This window comes from Centropristis striata, chromosome 5, assembly GCF_030273125.1.
Source record: "Centropristis striata isolate RG_2023a ecotype Rhode Island chromosome 5, C.striata_1.0, whole genome shotgun sequence".
Lineage (NCBI taxonomy): Eukaryota > Metazoa > Chordata > Actinopteri > Perciformes > Serranidae > Centropristis > Centropristis striata.
In genome coordinates this window covers 1,235,228-1,250,608 of record NC_081521.1, presented here as the reverse complement: position 1 = coordinate 1,250,608, position 15,381 = coordinate 1,235,228, and the positions used below count along the sequence as shown (strand labels likewise).

Sequence of the window (15,381 nt, the reverse complement as noted above, 5' to 3'; positions counted from 1 at the left end):
AAAGAGTGATGTTGAATTAGCTGCAAAATTGAAAATGCTCATAAGACAAGACTGTATGTGTGTGTGTTTATATATATATATAAAACTAAAATTATAGTGAAAATGTCAAATAAAACTGAAAAAACGATATATATATATATATATATATATATATATATATATATATATATAAACTGAAAAAAAAGAATATAGGAATATATACTGATGTATATATTTTTCCAGTTTTTTTTTCAGTTTTATTTGACATTTTCACTATAATTTTAGTTAGTTTTAGTTGGTTTTATAACCACAAAATACAGTTTCAGTTAGTTATCTGTTTTTTTTAAAAAAACACTCATTTTTATTTTTATTTCAGTTAACGAAAACATTTTTTTCAATTCTAGTTTTCGTTGTTACGTTAGTTTTTGTTAACTATAATAACCTTGATTCCAGTTTTGATTATTTTTCCTCTTTAGGGGGATACAGTGGCTGGATCTGGCAACCCGTGTAGCCGGGAGCGTAGTGGGGATGAGCAGCGACTAATGGCTGACTGGGAGCTCTGGATTAAATAACGTTTGTCCCGCCCTGGTGAGACTTTAAATACATTTATATGAGCCTGGTGGAAAGCTGTGTTTATATTCTGGGGGGTTTATTTGTCTGAAGTGGTTTTTATGTTTGTATTGTGATATTTTAAACATGTATTGTTGAGCTCTCTGCTAGCGTTAGCCAGGTGATGCTAACAGCCTGGTGCTAAGGTTACGGTGTGTTTGTGGTCTCTAGGCCGGCCTGGAGCTCTCCTGGCGGGGCTGAATCAGGAGCTAACGCCGCCTAGCCTCCCTGCTACTTCCACCAAACATTAATAACACCATTAGAGCAGATATAGAATAAATATAACGTGCTGGAGGAGCTGCTGTCACTTCATATAATAACCTGGAATCAGTTTAATAACCTAAACGGTTAACGTTACAGGTGAATAGTTGCTAGGTAACGGTTGGTTAGTTAGTTAACACTATAGTTGCTAGGTAACGGTTAGTTAGTTAACCCTCCTGTCGTCCTTCCGGGTCAAATTGACCCAATCTGTTTTGACTATTCCTTCTTTCCTCCCTCCTCTATCCTCCTTCCTTCTTTCCTCCCTCCTCTATCCTCCTTCCTTCTTTCCTTCCCTCGCCCCTCCTTTCTTTCTTTCTTTCCTTCCTTTCCTCCCTCCTTCCCTTCTTTCCTTCCTCCTCTATCCTCCTTTCTTCTTTCCTTCCTCCTCTATCCTCCTTCCTTCTTTCCTTCCCTCGCCCCTCCTTTCTTTCTTTCCTTCCTTTTCTCCCTCCTTTCTTTCTTTCCTTCCTCCTCTATCCTCCTTCCTTCCTTCTTTCCTTCCTCCTCTATCCTCCTTCCTTCTTTCCTTCCTCCTCTATCCTCCTTTCTTCTTTCCTTCCTCCTCTATCCTCCTTCCTTCCTTCTTTCCTTCCTCCTCTATCCTCCTTCCTTCTTTCCTTCCTCCTCTATCCTCCTTCCTTCTTTCCTCCCTCCTCTATCCTCCTTCCTTCTTTCCTTCCCTCGCCCCTCCTTTCTTTCTTTCCTTCCTTTCCTCCCTCCTTCCCTTCTTTCCTTCCTCCTCTATCCTCCTTCCTTCTTTCCTTCCTCCTCTATCCTCCTTTCTTCTTTCCTTCCTCCTGTATCCTCCTTCCTTCTTTCCTTCCTCCTCTATCCTCCTTCCTTCTTTCCTTCCTCCTCTATCCTCCTTCCTTCTTTCCTTCCTCCTCTATCCTCCTTCCTTCATTCCTTCCTCCTCTATCCTCCTTTCTTCTTTCCTTCCTCCTCTATCCTCCTTCCTTCCTTCTTTCCTTCCTCCTCTATCCTCCTTTCTTCTTTCCTTCCTCCTCTATCCTCCTTTCTTCTTTCCTTCCTCCTCTATCCTCCTTTCTTCTTTCCTTCCTCCTCTATCCTCCTTTCTTCTTTCCTTCCTCCTCTATCCTCCTTTCTTCTTTCCTTCCTCCTCTATCCTCCTTTCTTCTTTCCTTCCTCCTCTATCCTCCTTCCTTCTTTCCTTCCTCCTCTATCCTCCTTCCTTCTTTCCTTCCTCCTCTATCCTCCTTTCTTTCTTTCCTTCCTCCTCTATCCTCCTTCCTTCTTTACTTCCTCCTCTATCCTCCTTTCTTTCTTTCCTTCCTTTCCTCCCTCCTTCCCTTCTTTTCTTTCCTCCTTCCGCTATCTCCTTTCCTTTCTCTCTTCTTTCCTTCCTCCTGATTTCCTCTTCTTTCCTCCTTCCTTCCTTCCTTCCTTCTTTCATCCCTCCCGTCTCCATCCCTTCCTCTATCCTCCTTCCTTCTTCCCTTCCCTCGCCCCCCCTTTCCTTCCCTCCTTTCTTTCCTTCCTCCTTCCTTTCTGCCCTCTTTCCTTCCTTCCCCCCTCCTTTCTGCCCTCTTTCCTTCCTGCCTCCCTCCTTTTCTCCCTCCTTCCTCCTTTACTTGTTCCTTCCTTTCTTCTCCTCCTCCCCTTTCTTTCCTCCATCCTCCTTCCTTTCTCTCTCCTTTCCATTCTTTCTCCTTTTCCTCCTCTCTTCTTTCCTTCCTCCATCCTTCTCTTTCCTTCCTTCTTTCCTCCATCCTTTTTTACTTCCCTTTGCGTCCTTCCCTCTTCTTCCTTCCTTGACCCGAGGACAACAGGAGGGTTAACACTAGATAAACAGGGCTAGTCTCTCACCAGTTAATTATCTAAAACATTAGCGTTAATGAAGAGGTTATTAATTCATTTGAACCATCTATATTTATCCTGATCAGTTTTTGGGCGTGTTGTTTTGTGTTTTGTGACATCTGAGGGAATATTTCAACCTTTAACAGCTAGTTAACGGTTATAGTTTAAATGTTCTCTAATAAAAATGATAAATTATAAGTGTAAACAGCTGATATTGACACCATAGACATCTGAATTAACGATTTTTACAGTATAACATTTGTCGGGTAAATATGAATATACAATTTTTTAACACTATTGCATGTATGTATTAATCGTGTTTGTTATTGTTTTTCTTGTATGTACTGTTTTTGTTTGTGTTGTTTGTATGTAATGTTCTATGTCTTTTTAGGGACCCCAGGAAGACTAGCAGTCGCCAAGGCGTCAGCTAATGGGGATCTTAATATCTTAATATTATAAAGAAATGTTATATTTTAGTCTTAATATAATTTTATCTCACTTTTTTAACTTCATCACTATCTAGATAATAATTTCCCTTTCAAATAAACTTATAATTTCTATTATTTTTATGTTTAAATTAGTATATACATCCAAAGCAGACTGTGGTAAGTGTAATTACTGCTTTGTTTTGAGTTGGATTTTGTGGTTTTTATATCATCATTTCTCTGAAATAAAGCAAAATTGTGACCGTTCTGCATTCATATATAAGCCATTACAGAGTCTCAGTGTGTGTCAATCAAAAACATTTTTCTTTATCCCTCTATCCTTTACTTAAATAACTGTGTACAACATGAAAACCTTACTTTCAACCATGACAGTTGCCTGTTTAGCTTGGTACTAATAATAATTGTCTCCTCCAACAGTTTCTGATGTGGGTGTGTGTGTTGGTGAACCGGTGCTGAAGCTTCACTTGGCAGACGGAGCGTACAACGGGCCGGGCCGCGTGGGCTGGCAGCCGCTCTCCAACATGTCCAAGAGCAAGAGCTCCGAGTCGGTCAAGGTGGTCGTCCGCTGCCGCCCCATGAACGAGAAAGAACGAGCAGCCAAGTTTGAACGGATGGTCTCTGTCGACGTCAAACTGGGCCAAATTCTAGTGAGGAACCCCAGAGAGGCTTCGGCCAACGAACTCCCCAAAGTCTTCACCTTCGATTCGGTCTACGACTGGAACTCCAAACAGTTGGATCTGTACGATGAGACCTTCAGGCCCCTGGTGGACTCGGTTCTACTTGGGTTCAACGGGACCATTTTTGCCTACGGGCAGACTGGTACAGGGAAGACCTACACTATGGAGGGGGTGAGGAACGATCCGGAGAGGAGAGGAGTCATCCCCAACTCCTTTGAACACATCTTCACTCACATCTCACGCTCCCAGAACCAGCAGTACCTGGTGAGAGCTTCATATCTAGAGATCTACCAGGAGGAGATCAAAGACTTGCTCTCCAAGGACCAGTCGCGGCGTCTGGAGCTCAAAGAGAGGCCGGACACGGGCGTCTACGTTAAAGACCTTTCATCCTTCGTCACCAAGAGCGTCCGGGAGATCGAACACGTCATGAATGTGGGCAACCAGAACCGCTCGGTGGGCGCCACCAACATGAACGAGCACAGCTCCCGCTCCCACGCCATCTTCGTCATCACCGTCGAGTGTAGCGAGTTGGGCGTCGACGGGGAGAATCACATCAGAGTCGGGAAACTAAACCTGGTGGATTTAGCCGGGAGTGAACGTCAGACCAAGACTGGAGCTCAGGGAGAACGACTCAAAGAAGCCACGAAGATCAATCTGTCACTTTCAGCTCTGGGGAACGTGATATCGGCGCTGGTGGACGGGCGCAGCAGCCACATCCCCTACCGGGACTCTAAGCTCACCCGCCTGCTGCAGGACTCTCTGGGGGGGAACGCTCGCACCGTCATGGTGGCCAACATCGGCCCGGCGTCCTACAACGTGGAGGAGACGCTGACCACGCTACGCTACTCCAACAGGGCCAAGAACATCAAGAACAAACCTCGGATCAACGAGGACCCCAAGGACGCCCTGCTCAGGGAGTTCCAGGAGGAGATCGCCAGGCTGAAGGAGCAGCTGGAGAAACGCTCGGGAAAGAAGAAGAGGAGGAAGCAGAGGAGGAGAGGCGGGGAGGGGAGCGACGGAGAGGAGCTGGAGGAAGGAGAGACGGAAGACGACGATGACGAAGGAGACGATAAAGGAGATTACTGGCACGAGCAGCAGGAGAAGCTGGAGAGAGAGAGGAAGGCCATCATGGAGGACCACAGTCTGGTGGCCGAGGAGAAAGTTCGGCTGCTTCAGGAGAAAGAGAAGAAGATGGAAGATCTGAAGAGGGAGAGGGAGGCCGGAGAGATGCTGGCCGCCAAAGTCAAGGTAGGAAATGGTTTCTCTACATCCAGCATGGAGCAGGTTGGTCTGTTTTAAACTGTCGGTTAAAGTTTCAGATTTTACTTCGCTGGATTTAAAAATAGTCAAAATAACAAGAAACAAGTTGAAGTTAAGAGAAAAAAGTCAAAATGAGAGAAAAAAATTTAAATCATGAAAAAAAAAAGTCAAAATGAGAAAAAAAAGACAAAACAGAGACAAAAAAAAGTCAAAATAACTAGAAAAAAGTTGAAGTCAAAATGAGAAAAAAAAGTCAAAGTCACAAGAAAAAAATCAAAATGAGAAGAAACAAGTGAGTCAAGAAAAAAAGATCAAGATAACGAGAAAATAGTCAAAATGACAAGAAAAAAAGTTGAAGTCAAGAGAAAAAAATCTAAATCACGAAAAAAATAGTCAAAATAAAAAGTCAAAATGAGAAGAAAAAAGTTGAAATCATGAAAAAAGGTCAAAATGACTAGAAAAAAGTGAAAGTCACGAAAAAAAGTCAAGATAAAGAGAAAATAGTCAAAATAACGAGAAAAATGTTGAAGTCACAAGAAAAAAGTCAAAACGAAAAAAAAGTTGAAGCCAAGAGAAAATAGTCAAAATAACTAAAAAAAGGCGAAATCATGAAAAAAAATCATGAGAAGTAGAAGTCAAGAGAAAAAAGTCAAAATGAGAATAATTCTAAATCACAAAAAAAAGGTCATTACGAGAAAACAGTCAAAATAACTAGAAAAAAGTTGAAGTCACAAAAAAGTAAAAATAAAGACAAAAAGGTTAAAATAACTAGAAAGTCAAGAGAAAAAAGTTAAAATGAGAAAAAGGTCGAAATCACAAGAAAAAAATCAAAATGAGAAGAAAAAAATCAAAATGAGAAGAAAAAAAGTAAAAGTCACGAAAAGAAGTCAAGATAATGAGAAAATAGTCAAAATGAGAAGAAAAAGTCGGAATCATAAAAAAAAGAAAAATGAGAAGAAAAAAGTGAAAGTCACAGAAAAAGTCAAGATAATGAGTAAATAGTCAAAATGAAAAAAAAAGTTGAAGCCAAGAGAAAAAAGTCAAAATGGAAGTAAAAAGTCAAAATAACGAGAAAATAATCAAAAACTAGGAAAAAAAAGTCAAAATTAAAAATAAAATAAAAAGTCGAAATCATGAAAATGAGAAGAAAAAAGTCGAAGTCGACTGCAAGCCAGTGGAGTTTTTCACAAGTCATAGACTGTGTTGTTCTGTTTAAAATCATATACATTTTCTTGCAACCCAACTAGTGCAATAGTGTAAGATGCAAAGTCTTTTCTCTCCAATGTGACTTAAAGTGGTTTCATCCCTGTTTTTTATCTTGTCATCCAGGCGATGGAGAGTAAACTGCTGGTTGGAGGGAAGAACATCGTGGATCACACCAACGAGCAGCAGAGGATGCTGGAGCTGAAGAGGCAGGAGATCGCTGAACAGGTACGGCAACCATCTCAATCAGGAACTTTACTCTAACTAATGTTTGAAATACAAACAAGACAAACTTTATCCTCAATGATAATGGGTGCAGCCAGACTTTTCTGCAGCGCCAGTAAGATCTGGCTATAATAAATAACTATTAATATTCTAACTGCAGTAACTAACAAAGGGTTAAACTGAGAAAAACTGCTTTAAAGTTTATTAACGTGTTTTAACTGTCCAGCCAAATGTGTTCTAGGTAGGTCAGTGATATGACTCTTATTTCTACATGTATTGATGATGTCATTATGCTCAAAAATCATGATGATTTATTTGACCTTTGACCCCAAAAACATAGTTCCTGTCTCTGGTTTTGCTGTAAAAGATTCTAATAGTAATGATAAACAGAGAGCAGGAACTTTAATGTTGTTGTCTTCTTTCAGCTTTTATATTTAGTTTTATGTGAATAAACATTTTAAAATGTATTTTCTTATAAATGTCTATAAAAATGTTTAACAACTCTATTCAAAGATTTGTGTATTTTAGACTTAATATTATAAAGTAATGTTATATTTAGTTTTAATATAATTTTATCTCACTTTTTTTATTAAATCACTATCTAGATAATAATTTCCCTTTCAAATAAACTTATAATTTATATTATTTTGAATGTGTAAATTAGTATATATATCCAAAGCAGACTGTGGTAAGTGTAATTACTGCTTGGTTTTGAGTTGGATTTTGTGTTTTTTATATACATTATTATTTATATACTAAGCCATTAGAAAGTCTCAGTGTGTGTCAGTCAAAAACATTTTTCTTCATCCCTCTATCCTTTACTTAAATAACTGTGTACAACATGAGACTCTTACTTTCAATCAGTGACTCCAGTGTGTCTTCATCACACACAGAGCACTATGGTTTACTGTGGTTGACAGGTTTTAAAGTGTGTATCTGTGTGTGTTTGCAGAAACGCAGAGAGCGAGAGATGCAGCAGCAGATGGAGTCCCGTGATGAGGAGACTCTGGAGCTGAAGGAGACCTACAGCTCTCTGCAGCAGGAGGTCGACATCAAGACCAAGAAGCTGAAAAAGGTCTGAGGACACAAAAACACTCTGCATGCATCAATGAACATTTGATCATTTATGAAACGGTGCAGCTTTCACATTACAAAAGCCTGGTGTTAAGAACTAAATGGGCTAAGAATACACTCTCTGCATTGTCTATTTACAGCGTCAGTTAAGCTTCATTGTAATGCTGAATATTCTGAAAGTTCTATTCTAAGCCCATCGATTAAATTTCTCCGTCGTTATGACGGATTTCCGTCATTTTGAGTTCACAGATGCCACTTATGAGATCAATAGACGTGTTTCCTTTAGGGGGAAGAGTGGCCGCTGGGAAAGTCTCAGGCCACGCCCTCTCTAATGTAAACGCTCACTCTGTGTGTCTCCATTATAAAAAAGGCTCCAGAGGGATTTAGAGACTCTGGAGGTGATTTATGGTTTTTGATCGTAGCGTAATCGCTTAGGGACAGTTTCGACCGTCACATACGCGACGGATTAAACACGGGAGTCGCAACTTTTGCAAAACAAAAGCAGCATGGCTAATTAAGCACAGAGTCTCAGCTGATCATAAACATTGTGATCGTGAATTAACCGGCATCACTAACTGTGCACAGAGTGTCCGGTGCTTGTTGTAAACAAACAGAGATCGCTAAGTTGGTGTTGTTTGTTGATGCTTGTTCTGTTTGTTGTTAATTATTTTAATAACACAAAGCACTATAGAGATTTGCCCCCATTGTCATTTAATCCTGGGGCTGTTTGTTGATGTATTTTTTTATTTATATTTTCTTATATATTAAAAGGTTTACTTGAAATAATAAGGAAAATCAAAACATGTAATGAAAAGTTATATAGATGCTTGATTATTTTAGAGTAATGACAAGCTTTGCAAAAAAAAAAAAAAGCAAGATGCAATAGAACAGCTGCTTAAAATCCTCCTCTTGTAAAACAGTTTTGGTTGAGCATTTAAATGTGACGGCTGCATTTGGTGCTTAATTCTTCTGCATTAGTATTTCTGAAGCAGGTGTCAAGTAACCTGGAACATGTTTCACACACTGCATGTGACTTGGCTGTAGTGCAAATAAAATTTCAGTCAGAATATTTTTTTAAATCTTTAATCCATGTAAGGCTAATGGCCGTTGTTAAAGTTGTCAGATGGTGGTATTAAAGGTGACCTCTCCTCTTCTTCTTCTTCTGTGTCCTCCAGCTGTTTGCCAAGCTGCAGGCGGTGAAGGCAGAAATCCACGACATCCAGGAGGCTCACATCAACGAGCGCCAGGAGCTGGAGCAGACCCAGAACGAGCTCACCAGGGACCTCAAGCTCAAGTAAGGATATTTTCATGATTCTGAGTTAGAGATAATGAAAACACAAAACTCAGTGTCTCAGAAAATTAGAATATTACATCAATATACACACATTTCATCAATAAAAAAAGGATATTTTAAACACAAATGTCAGGCTTCTGTAAAGTCTGTTCATTTCTCTCCATCAATACTTGGTTGGGCTCCTTTTGAATCATAAATTAGTGCTTTAATACTTGGTGTCATGGAGGAGATCAGCCTGCAGCACCATGTTGCTTCCTGTTTATGTATAAATAAAACACAAGACCAGAGTCCCAGGATTAACTGGGATGTTTGTCTCTGTATATGTATATTTGGTCTCATCTCAGCATTTGTGTGGTTTCTCTGCTTGCCTTCAGACATCTGATCATCGAGAACTTCATTCCCTTAGAGGAAAAGAACAAAATCGCCCACAGAGCTTACTTTGATGAGGAGGATGAATACTGGAAGATGAAGCCCATCACACGAATGGAGGAGTAAGTTACACAATAATCACAACAATTATTATTTGTTTTCCTCTTTGTCAACTTTTTTCATCCGTAAACCTTTTTGGCTGATATGAAATCTATTTCATCTATCTGGTTTTATGATTTAATAAACTTATTGGGGCTGAGATGGATCAGACAAAGGAAATAAAGGAAACATTTATTGTGACCTTATTGAATCTGGACCCAACAAATACCCCATTACAAAACAACTACAACTAATAAAAACTAAACTACAACTAATTTTAAAAAATCACAAATTTATAAGAAAAAAAGTGACAAATTTACAAGAAAAAAGTCAAATTTAAGAGAAAAAAAGTCACAAATTTAAAGAGAAAAACTGTCAAATTTATAGAAAAAACTGTCAAATTAAGAGAAAAAATATGACAAATTTCAAGAAAAAAATTGTCAAATTTAAGAGGAAAAAAGTGACAAATTTAAGTCGAAAAATTGTCATATTTACAAGAAAAAGTCACAAATTTACAAGAAAAAGTGACGAATTTACGAGAAAAAATGACAAATTTAAAGAGAAAAATTGTCAAATTTACAAGGAAAAGTGACAAATTTATGGGGAAAAAGTGGCACATTTACAAGAAAAAATTGACAAAAAGTCAACATTTATTGTGACCTTATTGAATCTGGCACCCAACAAATACCCCATTACAAAAAAAACTAAAACTAATAAAAACTAAACTAAAACTAATTTTAAAAAATCACAAATTTATAAGAAAAAAAGTGACAAATTTACAAGAAAAAAAAGTCAAATTTAAGAGAAAAAAAGTCACAAATTTAAAGAGAAAAATTGTCATATTTACAAGAAAAAGTCACAAATTTACAAGAAAAAGTGGCGAATTTACGAGAAAAAATGACAAATTTTAAGAAAAAAATTGTCAAATTTGTTAGAGAAAAATTGTTAAATTTAAGAGAAAAAAAGTGACAAATTTAAAGAGAAAAAAGGTAAAAAGGCAACATTTATTGTGACCTTATTGAATCTGGCACCCAACAAATACCCCATTACAAAAAAAACTAAAACTAATAAAAACTAAACCAAAACTAGGCATTTTCCAAAAAATAAAAACTAATTAAAACTAACTGAATTTGAAAACAAGAAATTAAAACTAAAACTGATGAAAAATCCCAAACTATTCCAACCTTGGCACACAGGCCTGTAGTATTACTCTCCGGTACTGAATGTTTAGAGGTATTTTACTGATGTTAACCCTTTAATGTGTGTGTCTCCAGCGAGCACCAGATGATGACCAGACCTCTGTCTGCTGTCGGCTACAGGAGGCCTCTCAGCCACCACGCTCGCGTGGCCATGATGATGAGGACCGACATGAGATACAAAGTAAGATCTCCACTCCTCTACATGGATCCACACACAATCACTCAGCTGAATGAGTCCTGAACATTACACAACACACACACACACACACACAGTGGTTCTCTTTCTCTGTTATGTCACTAATGGGTTTATCTGAAGGTCTTAAAGCCACAGAGAGGAGACTGAAGACATGGAGAATTCATTGTTTGATATATTTTGATATCTTGTTGTGAATGCTCGCTAGTAAAGCTAAAATTTAAGTGGAATAACTGACACTGCCTCAAGATATCTGACTGGAGATCTATCACCATGTTCAAAGGGATGTTTTAACACATTCTCTTTTTGAACAAACTACACTATGAACATTTTTTTTTTTCATTTTTGACATACTAAGTTACTCTGGTACTTTGGTAATTAGTTACATAAGTTTTTAGTTACTTTGATATCTAATTATTCTGGTACTTAGTTACTTTGGTATTTTGTTACTTTTGTACTTCGTTACATTCGTTTTAGTTACTCTGATATTTAGTTACTTTGGTACTTAGTTACTTTGGTATTTTGTTACTTTTGTACTTTGTTACATTAGTTTTTAGTTACTCTGATATTTAGTTACTTTGGTATTTTGACTAAACTACACTATGGCCATTTTTTTACCTTTTTGACATACTAAGTTACTTTAGTACTTAGTTACTCTGGTACTTAGTTACATACGTTTTTAGTTACTTTGATATTTAGTTACTTTGGTACTTAGTTACTTTGGTATTTTGTTACTTTTGTACTTTGTTACTTTTTACAAAGTTACTTTAGTACTTACTTACTCTGGTACTTAGTTACACTGATACTTATTGACATATGTTTTTAGTTACTTTGATATTTAGTTACTCTGGTACTTAGTTACTTTGGTAATTACATACATTTTTAGTTACTTTGATATTTAGTTATTTTTGTAATTAGTTACATTAGTTTTAGTTACTGTGATATTTAGTTACTTTGATACTTAGTTACTTCTGTATTTTGTTACTTTTGTACTTAGTTACATTAGTTTTTAGTTACTCTGGTACTTAGTTACTTTGCTATTTTGTTACATTTGTACTTAGTTACATTGTTTTAATTACTCTGATATTTAGTTACTTTGGTATTCAGTTACTTTGGTATTTTGACTAAACTACACTATGGTCATTTTTTGACTTTTTTCGACATTTTTACAGTGTTCTTTTCAAATTCAAAATGGTATCATTTATTCATGTACAACATTAAAAGGACAACACGAGTATTCCAAAAAGCATTTATTCACAGCAAAAGCAAACTAAAAAAACACACAATGTCTAATCTAATGATGTTGTGGTACCTGGTTAGAAAGAAGAGAATATTACCAATCATTATTTATTAATCCTTAAATGAAACATTTCTGTTGTTGGAAAGCTGTTTAAACAGAAGTAAAATAGAGCGCCTGTAAGCTACAATGACTGTATATTTACAACAAACAAACACTTTTGAGTTTATGTTTTATTTATACTGTATTACATTGAGTTTAGGTCACAAAGGGTTTGTATTGTGTATCATTATGTTTCTGACTAGTTTGTTAATCTTCTGCTGTGTTAAAACCTCTCAGGCTGAAAACATCATCATGCTGGACATGGACCTGCCTGCGCGGACTACTAAAGAGTATCAGGAGCCAGTTATCGCCCCAAAGGTGGCGGCAGCTCTGGAGAACGCTCTCAGGGACGAGGACGAGATCCAGGTCGACGCCTCAGGCTTCCACAGCAGCCTGGGATCAACCCCACCCACCAGTGGGAGCCTCAAGAAACCAAAGTCTGGGTAAGGAAGAGGCTTATATCCTGGTTTGTTTATGCTGTTAGTTACAACTCGAGATGTTCTGATACCATTTTTTCCCTCCTGATACCGATTCCAATACTTGTGCTGTGGGTATCGGCCGATACTGAGTACTGATCTGATACCAGTATGTTATAAAAAAATAGTGACATTTTCTATGCTTTCTAAATTGCTGATTGACATTTACACGCTCACACCATCCAGAGAACCCCAAAATGATAATAAATAATAAAAATAACCCTTACAGAAAAGTAAAAAAAAAAGAATCAGTTTCTTGATAATTAGTTACCCCCAACATTGAAGTTAAAAAGGTTTCCGCTACAGTTGCAGATCAATGTCGAGTTGGTATTAAATAATATTCTGAATGTATTAAAAGGTATTAAATTCAACTTAAGTATTTGTGGTGTGATAAGATCAATCCAACCTTGCAAAGTGAATTAATCTGCTTCGATGTGCACTATTGCCATGCAAAACTATCACTTTATAGTTTCATAGAACATTAGAGGTTTTTTTCTGGTAAGTTTGATTTTTTTCCTGGTAAATTCATAAGTTTTTTCTAGGGATGCACCGAATAGCAAATTTTTGGCTGAATACCAAATGTGGTTAAGTTTTTCATTATTTTTTTAAAATTGCATAAATAAAATACATTTTTAGACATGATTTTCAAACGAAATAAATGTATTTAATATTCTGACATTTGAATATTTGAATAGAAGTGCATTCCCAAAAGAACAAAGTAGTGCATAAAAGTGGATAAACCCACAACAAATGAATTATTGTCCTTTTGGCACAAGTCAACTTAGTCACAGTAGGCTGATAATGTAAACAGCGCCCCCGCTGCGCCACGGACGGAGTCCACACTGCCGACATCTTTGTTTATGTTTACTGCGTCACTGCACGTTGTTTGCTTGCATCATTAAAACGCGCCGCTAATATTTAATATATATATTCTGCCTTGTTTTTCACTCATTCCACCGAATACCGAATGTGACTTTTTTTTGCAATATTCGGCCGAATATATTCGGTTACCGAATATTTGGTGCATCCCAAGTTTTTTCTGTTAAATTTGTGAGATTTTTGTCTTTTCGAGTCATTTTAACTCTCTGTCTTTGCTTCCATCACTCAGTCGACCAAGAACAGGCAAGAAGTCGAGCACCCCGACCTCTCCGTTCAGCCCCTCCAGCCCAGGATCCCCCCTCTACCCTCAGTCCAGAGGCCTGGTGCCCAAGTGACCCAACACCATCACAAACACCATCACCAACAACACCAACACTCAACACCAACACTCAACACCAACACTAACACTCAACACCAACCACACCATCATCAACACCAACACCAACAGTCAACACCAACAATCAACACCAACACTAACACTCAACACCAACCACACCATCATCAACACCATCATCAACACCAACACTCAACACCAACAATCAACACCAACACTCAACACCAACAATCAACACCAACACTCAACACCAACAATCAACACCAACACTCAACACCATCACCATCATCAACACCAACAACACCAATACCAACACTCAACACCAACACTCTACACCAACACTCTACACCAACACTCAACACCAACACTCAACACCAACACTCTACACCAACACTCAACACCAACCACATCAACAACAACACCACCACCAACACAACACCAACACTCAACACCAACAACATCAACACTAACACTCAACATCAACACCAACACTCAACACCAACACTCAACACCAACCACACCATCATCAACACCAACAACAACACCACCACCACCAACACTCAACACCAACAACAACACCACCACCACCAACACTCAACACCAACAACAACACCACCACCAACACTCAACACCAACAACAACACCAACAACAACACCAACACTCAACACCAACACAACACCATCACCAACACTCAACACCAACACTCAACACCAACACTCAACACCAACACATCACCAACACCCAACACTAACACTCAACACCAACACTCAACACCAACACTCAACACTAACACCACCACCAACACTCAACACCAACACTAACACTCAACACCAACACTCAACACCAGCACTCAACACTAACACTCAACACCAACCACACCATCATCAACACCACCAACAACACCAACACTCAACACCAACACTCAACACCAACACCACACCATCACCAACACTCAACACTAACACCAAACACTCAACACCAACCACACCATCATCAACACCACCAACAACACCAACACTCAACACCAACACTCAACACCAACACATCACCAACACCCAACACTAACACTCAACACCAACACTCAACACCAACACTCAACACCAACACTCAACACTAACACCACCACCAACACTCAACACCAACACAACACCATCACCAACACTCAACACTAACACCAAACACTCAACACCAACCACACCATCATCAACACCACCAACAACACAACACTCAACACCAACACTCAACACCAACACTCAACACCAACACCACACCATCACCACCAACACCAATCCCAACCCCAACACCATCACCAACACCATCACCAACACCAACCCAACACCACCACCAACCTCTCTTATGCACCTTTCTATCTACATTGGGACTCGACTCTGAACACGAGGCTTTTATCTTGTCAGAGTCTTTGTTGTCAAGATGACAGAATGTTGGGTTCTGCCAACAACAGAGAGAACTTTAATGCTGCTTTCTAGGTTTTACCTGTAACTACACCACTATGGACTGTTGTCAGTAGGAGACGAGGACAGCAGCGCCGCATGAAACCTCCATCACCTCCGTCACCTCTCTGCTGGTTCCTCCACACGGCTAACGCTGCCACTGATGTCTTATATTAACGTCACAATATTCTTAAT

General features: G+C 38.5%; 1 protein-coding gene across 1 annotated transcript; it reads left to right on the top strand.

The window, feature by feature from the left end:
* The first annotated feature begins 500 nt into the window (after window positions 1-500).
* kif3b (kinesin family member 3B) lies at window positions 501-13,777 on the top strand. The gene is made up of 9 exons (XM_059334145.1): window positions 501-567; window positions 3,531-5,038; window positions 6,380-6,481; window positions 7,431-7,553; window positions 8,728-8,846; window positions 9,221-9,337; window positions 10,589-10,694; window positions 12,283-12,488; window positions 13,630-13,777. The coding sequence occupies exons 2-9, from the start codon at window positions 3,635-3,637 to the stop codon at window positions 13,733-13,735; spliced, it is 2,283 nt and encodes a 760-aa protein (XP_059190128.1). The 5' UTR covers window positions 501-567; window positions 3,531-3,634; the 3' UTR covers window positions 13,736-13,777.
* Window positions 13,778-15,381: the final 1,604 nt, after the last annotated feature.

Bases quoted from the DNA above. Each gene is read 5' to 3' on its own strand.
- kif3b (XM_059334145.1), top strand. From the start codon at position 3,635: ATGTCCAAGAGCAAGAGCTCCGAGTCGGTCAAGGTGGTCGTCCGCTGC. The intron at 5,039-6,379 runs GTAGGAAATGGT...CTTGTCATCCAG, and splicing joins TGCTGGCCGCCAAAGTCAAG to GCGATGGAGAGTAAACTGCT. The intron at 12,489-13,629 runs GTAAGGAAGAGG...TCCATCACTCAG, and splicing joins CTCAAGAAACCAAAGTCTGG to TCGACCAAGAACAGGCAAGA.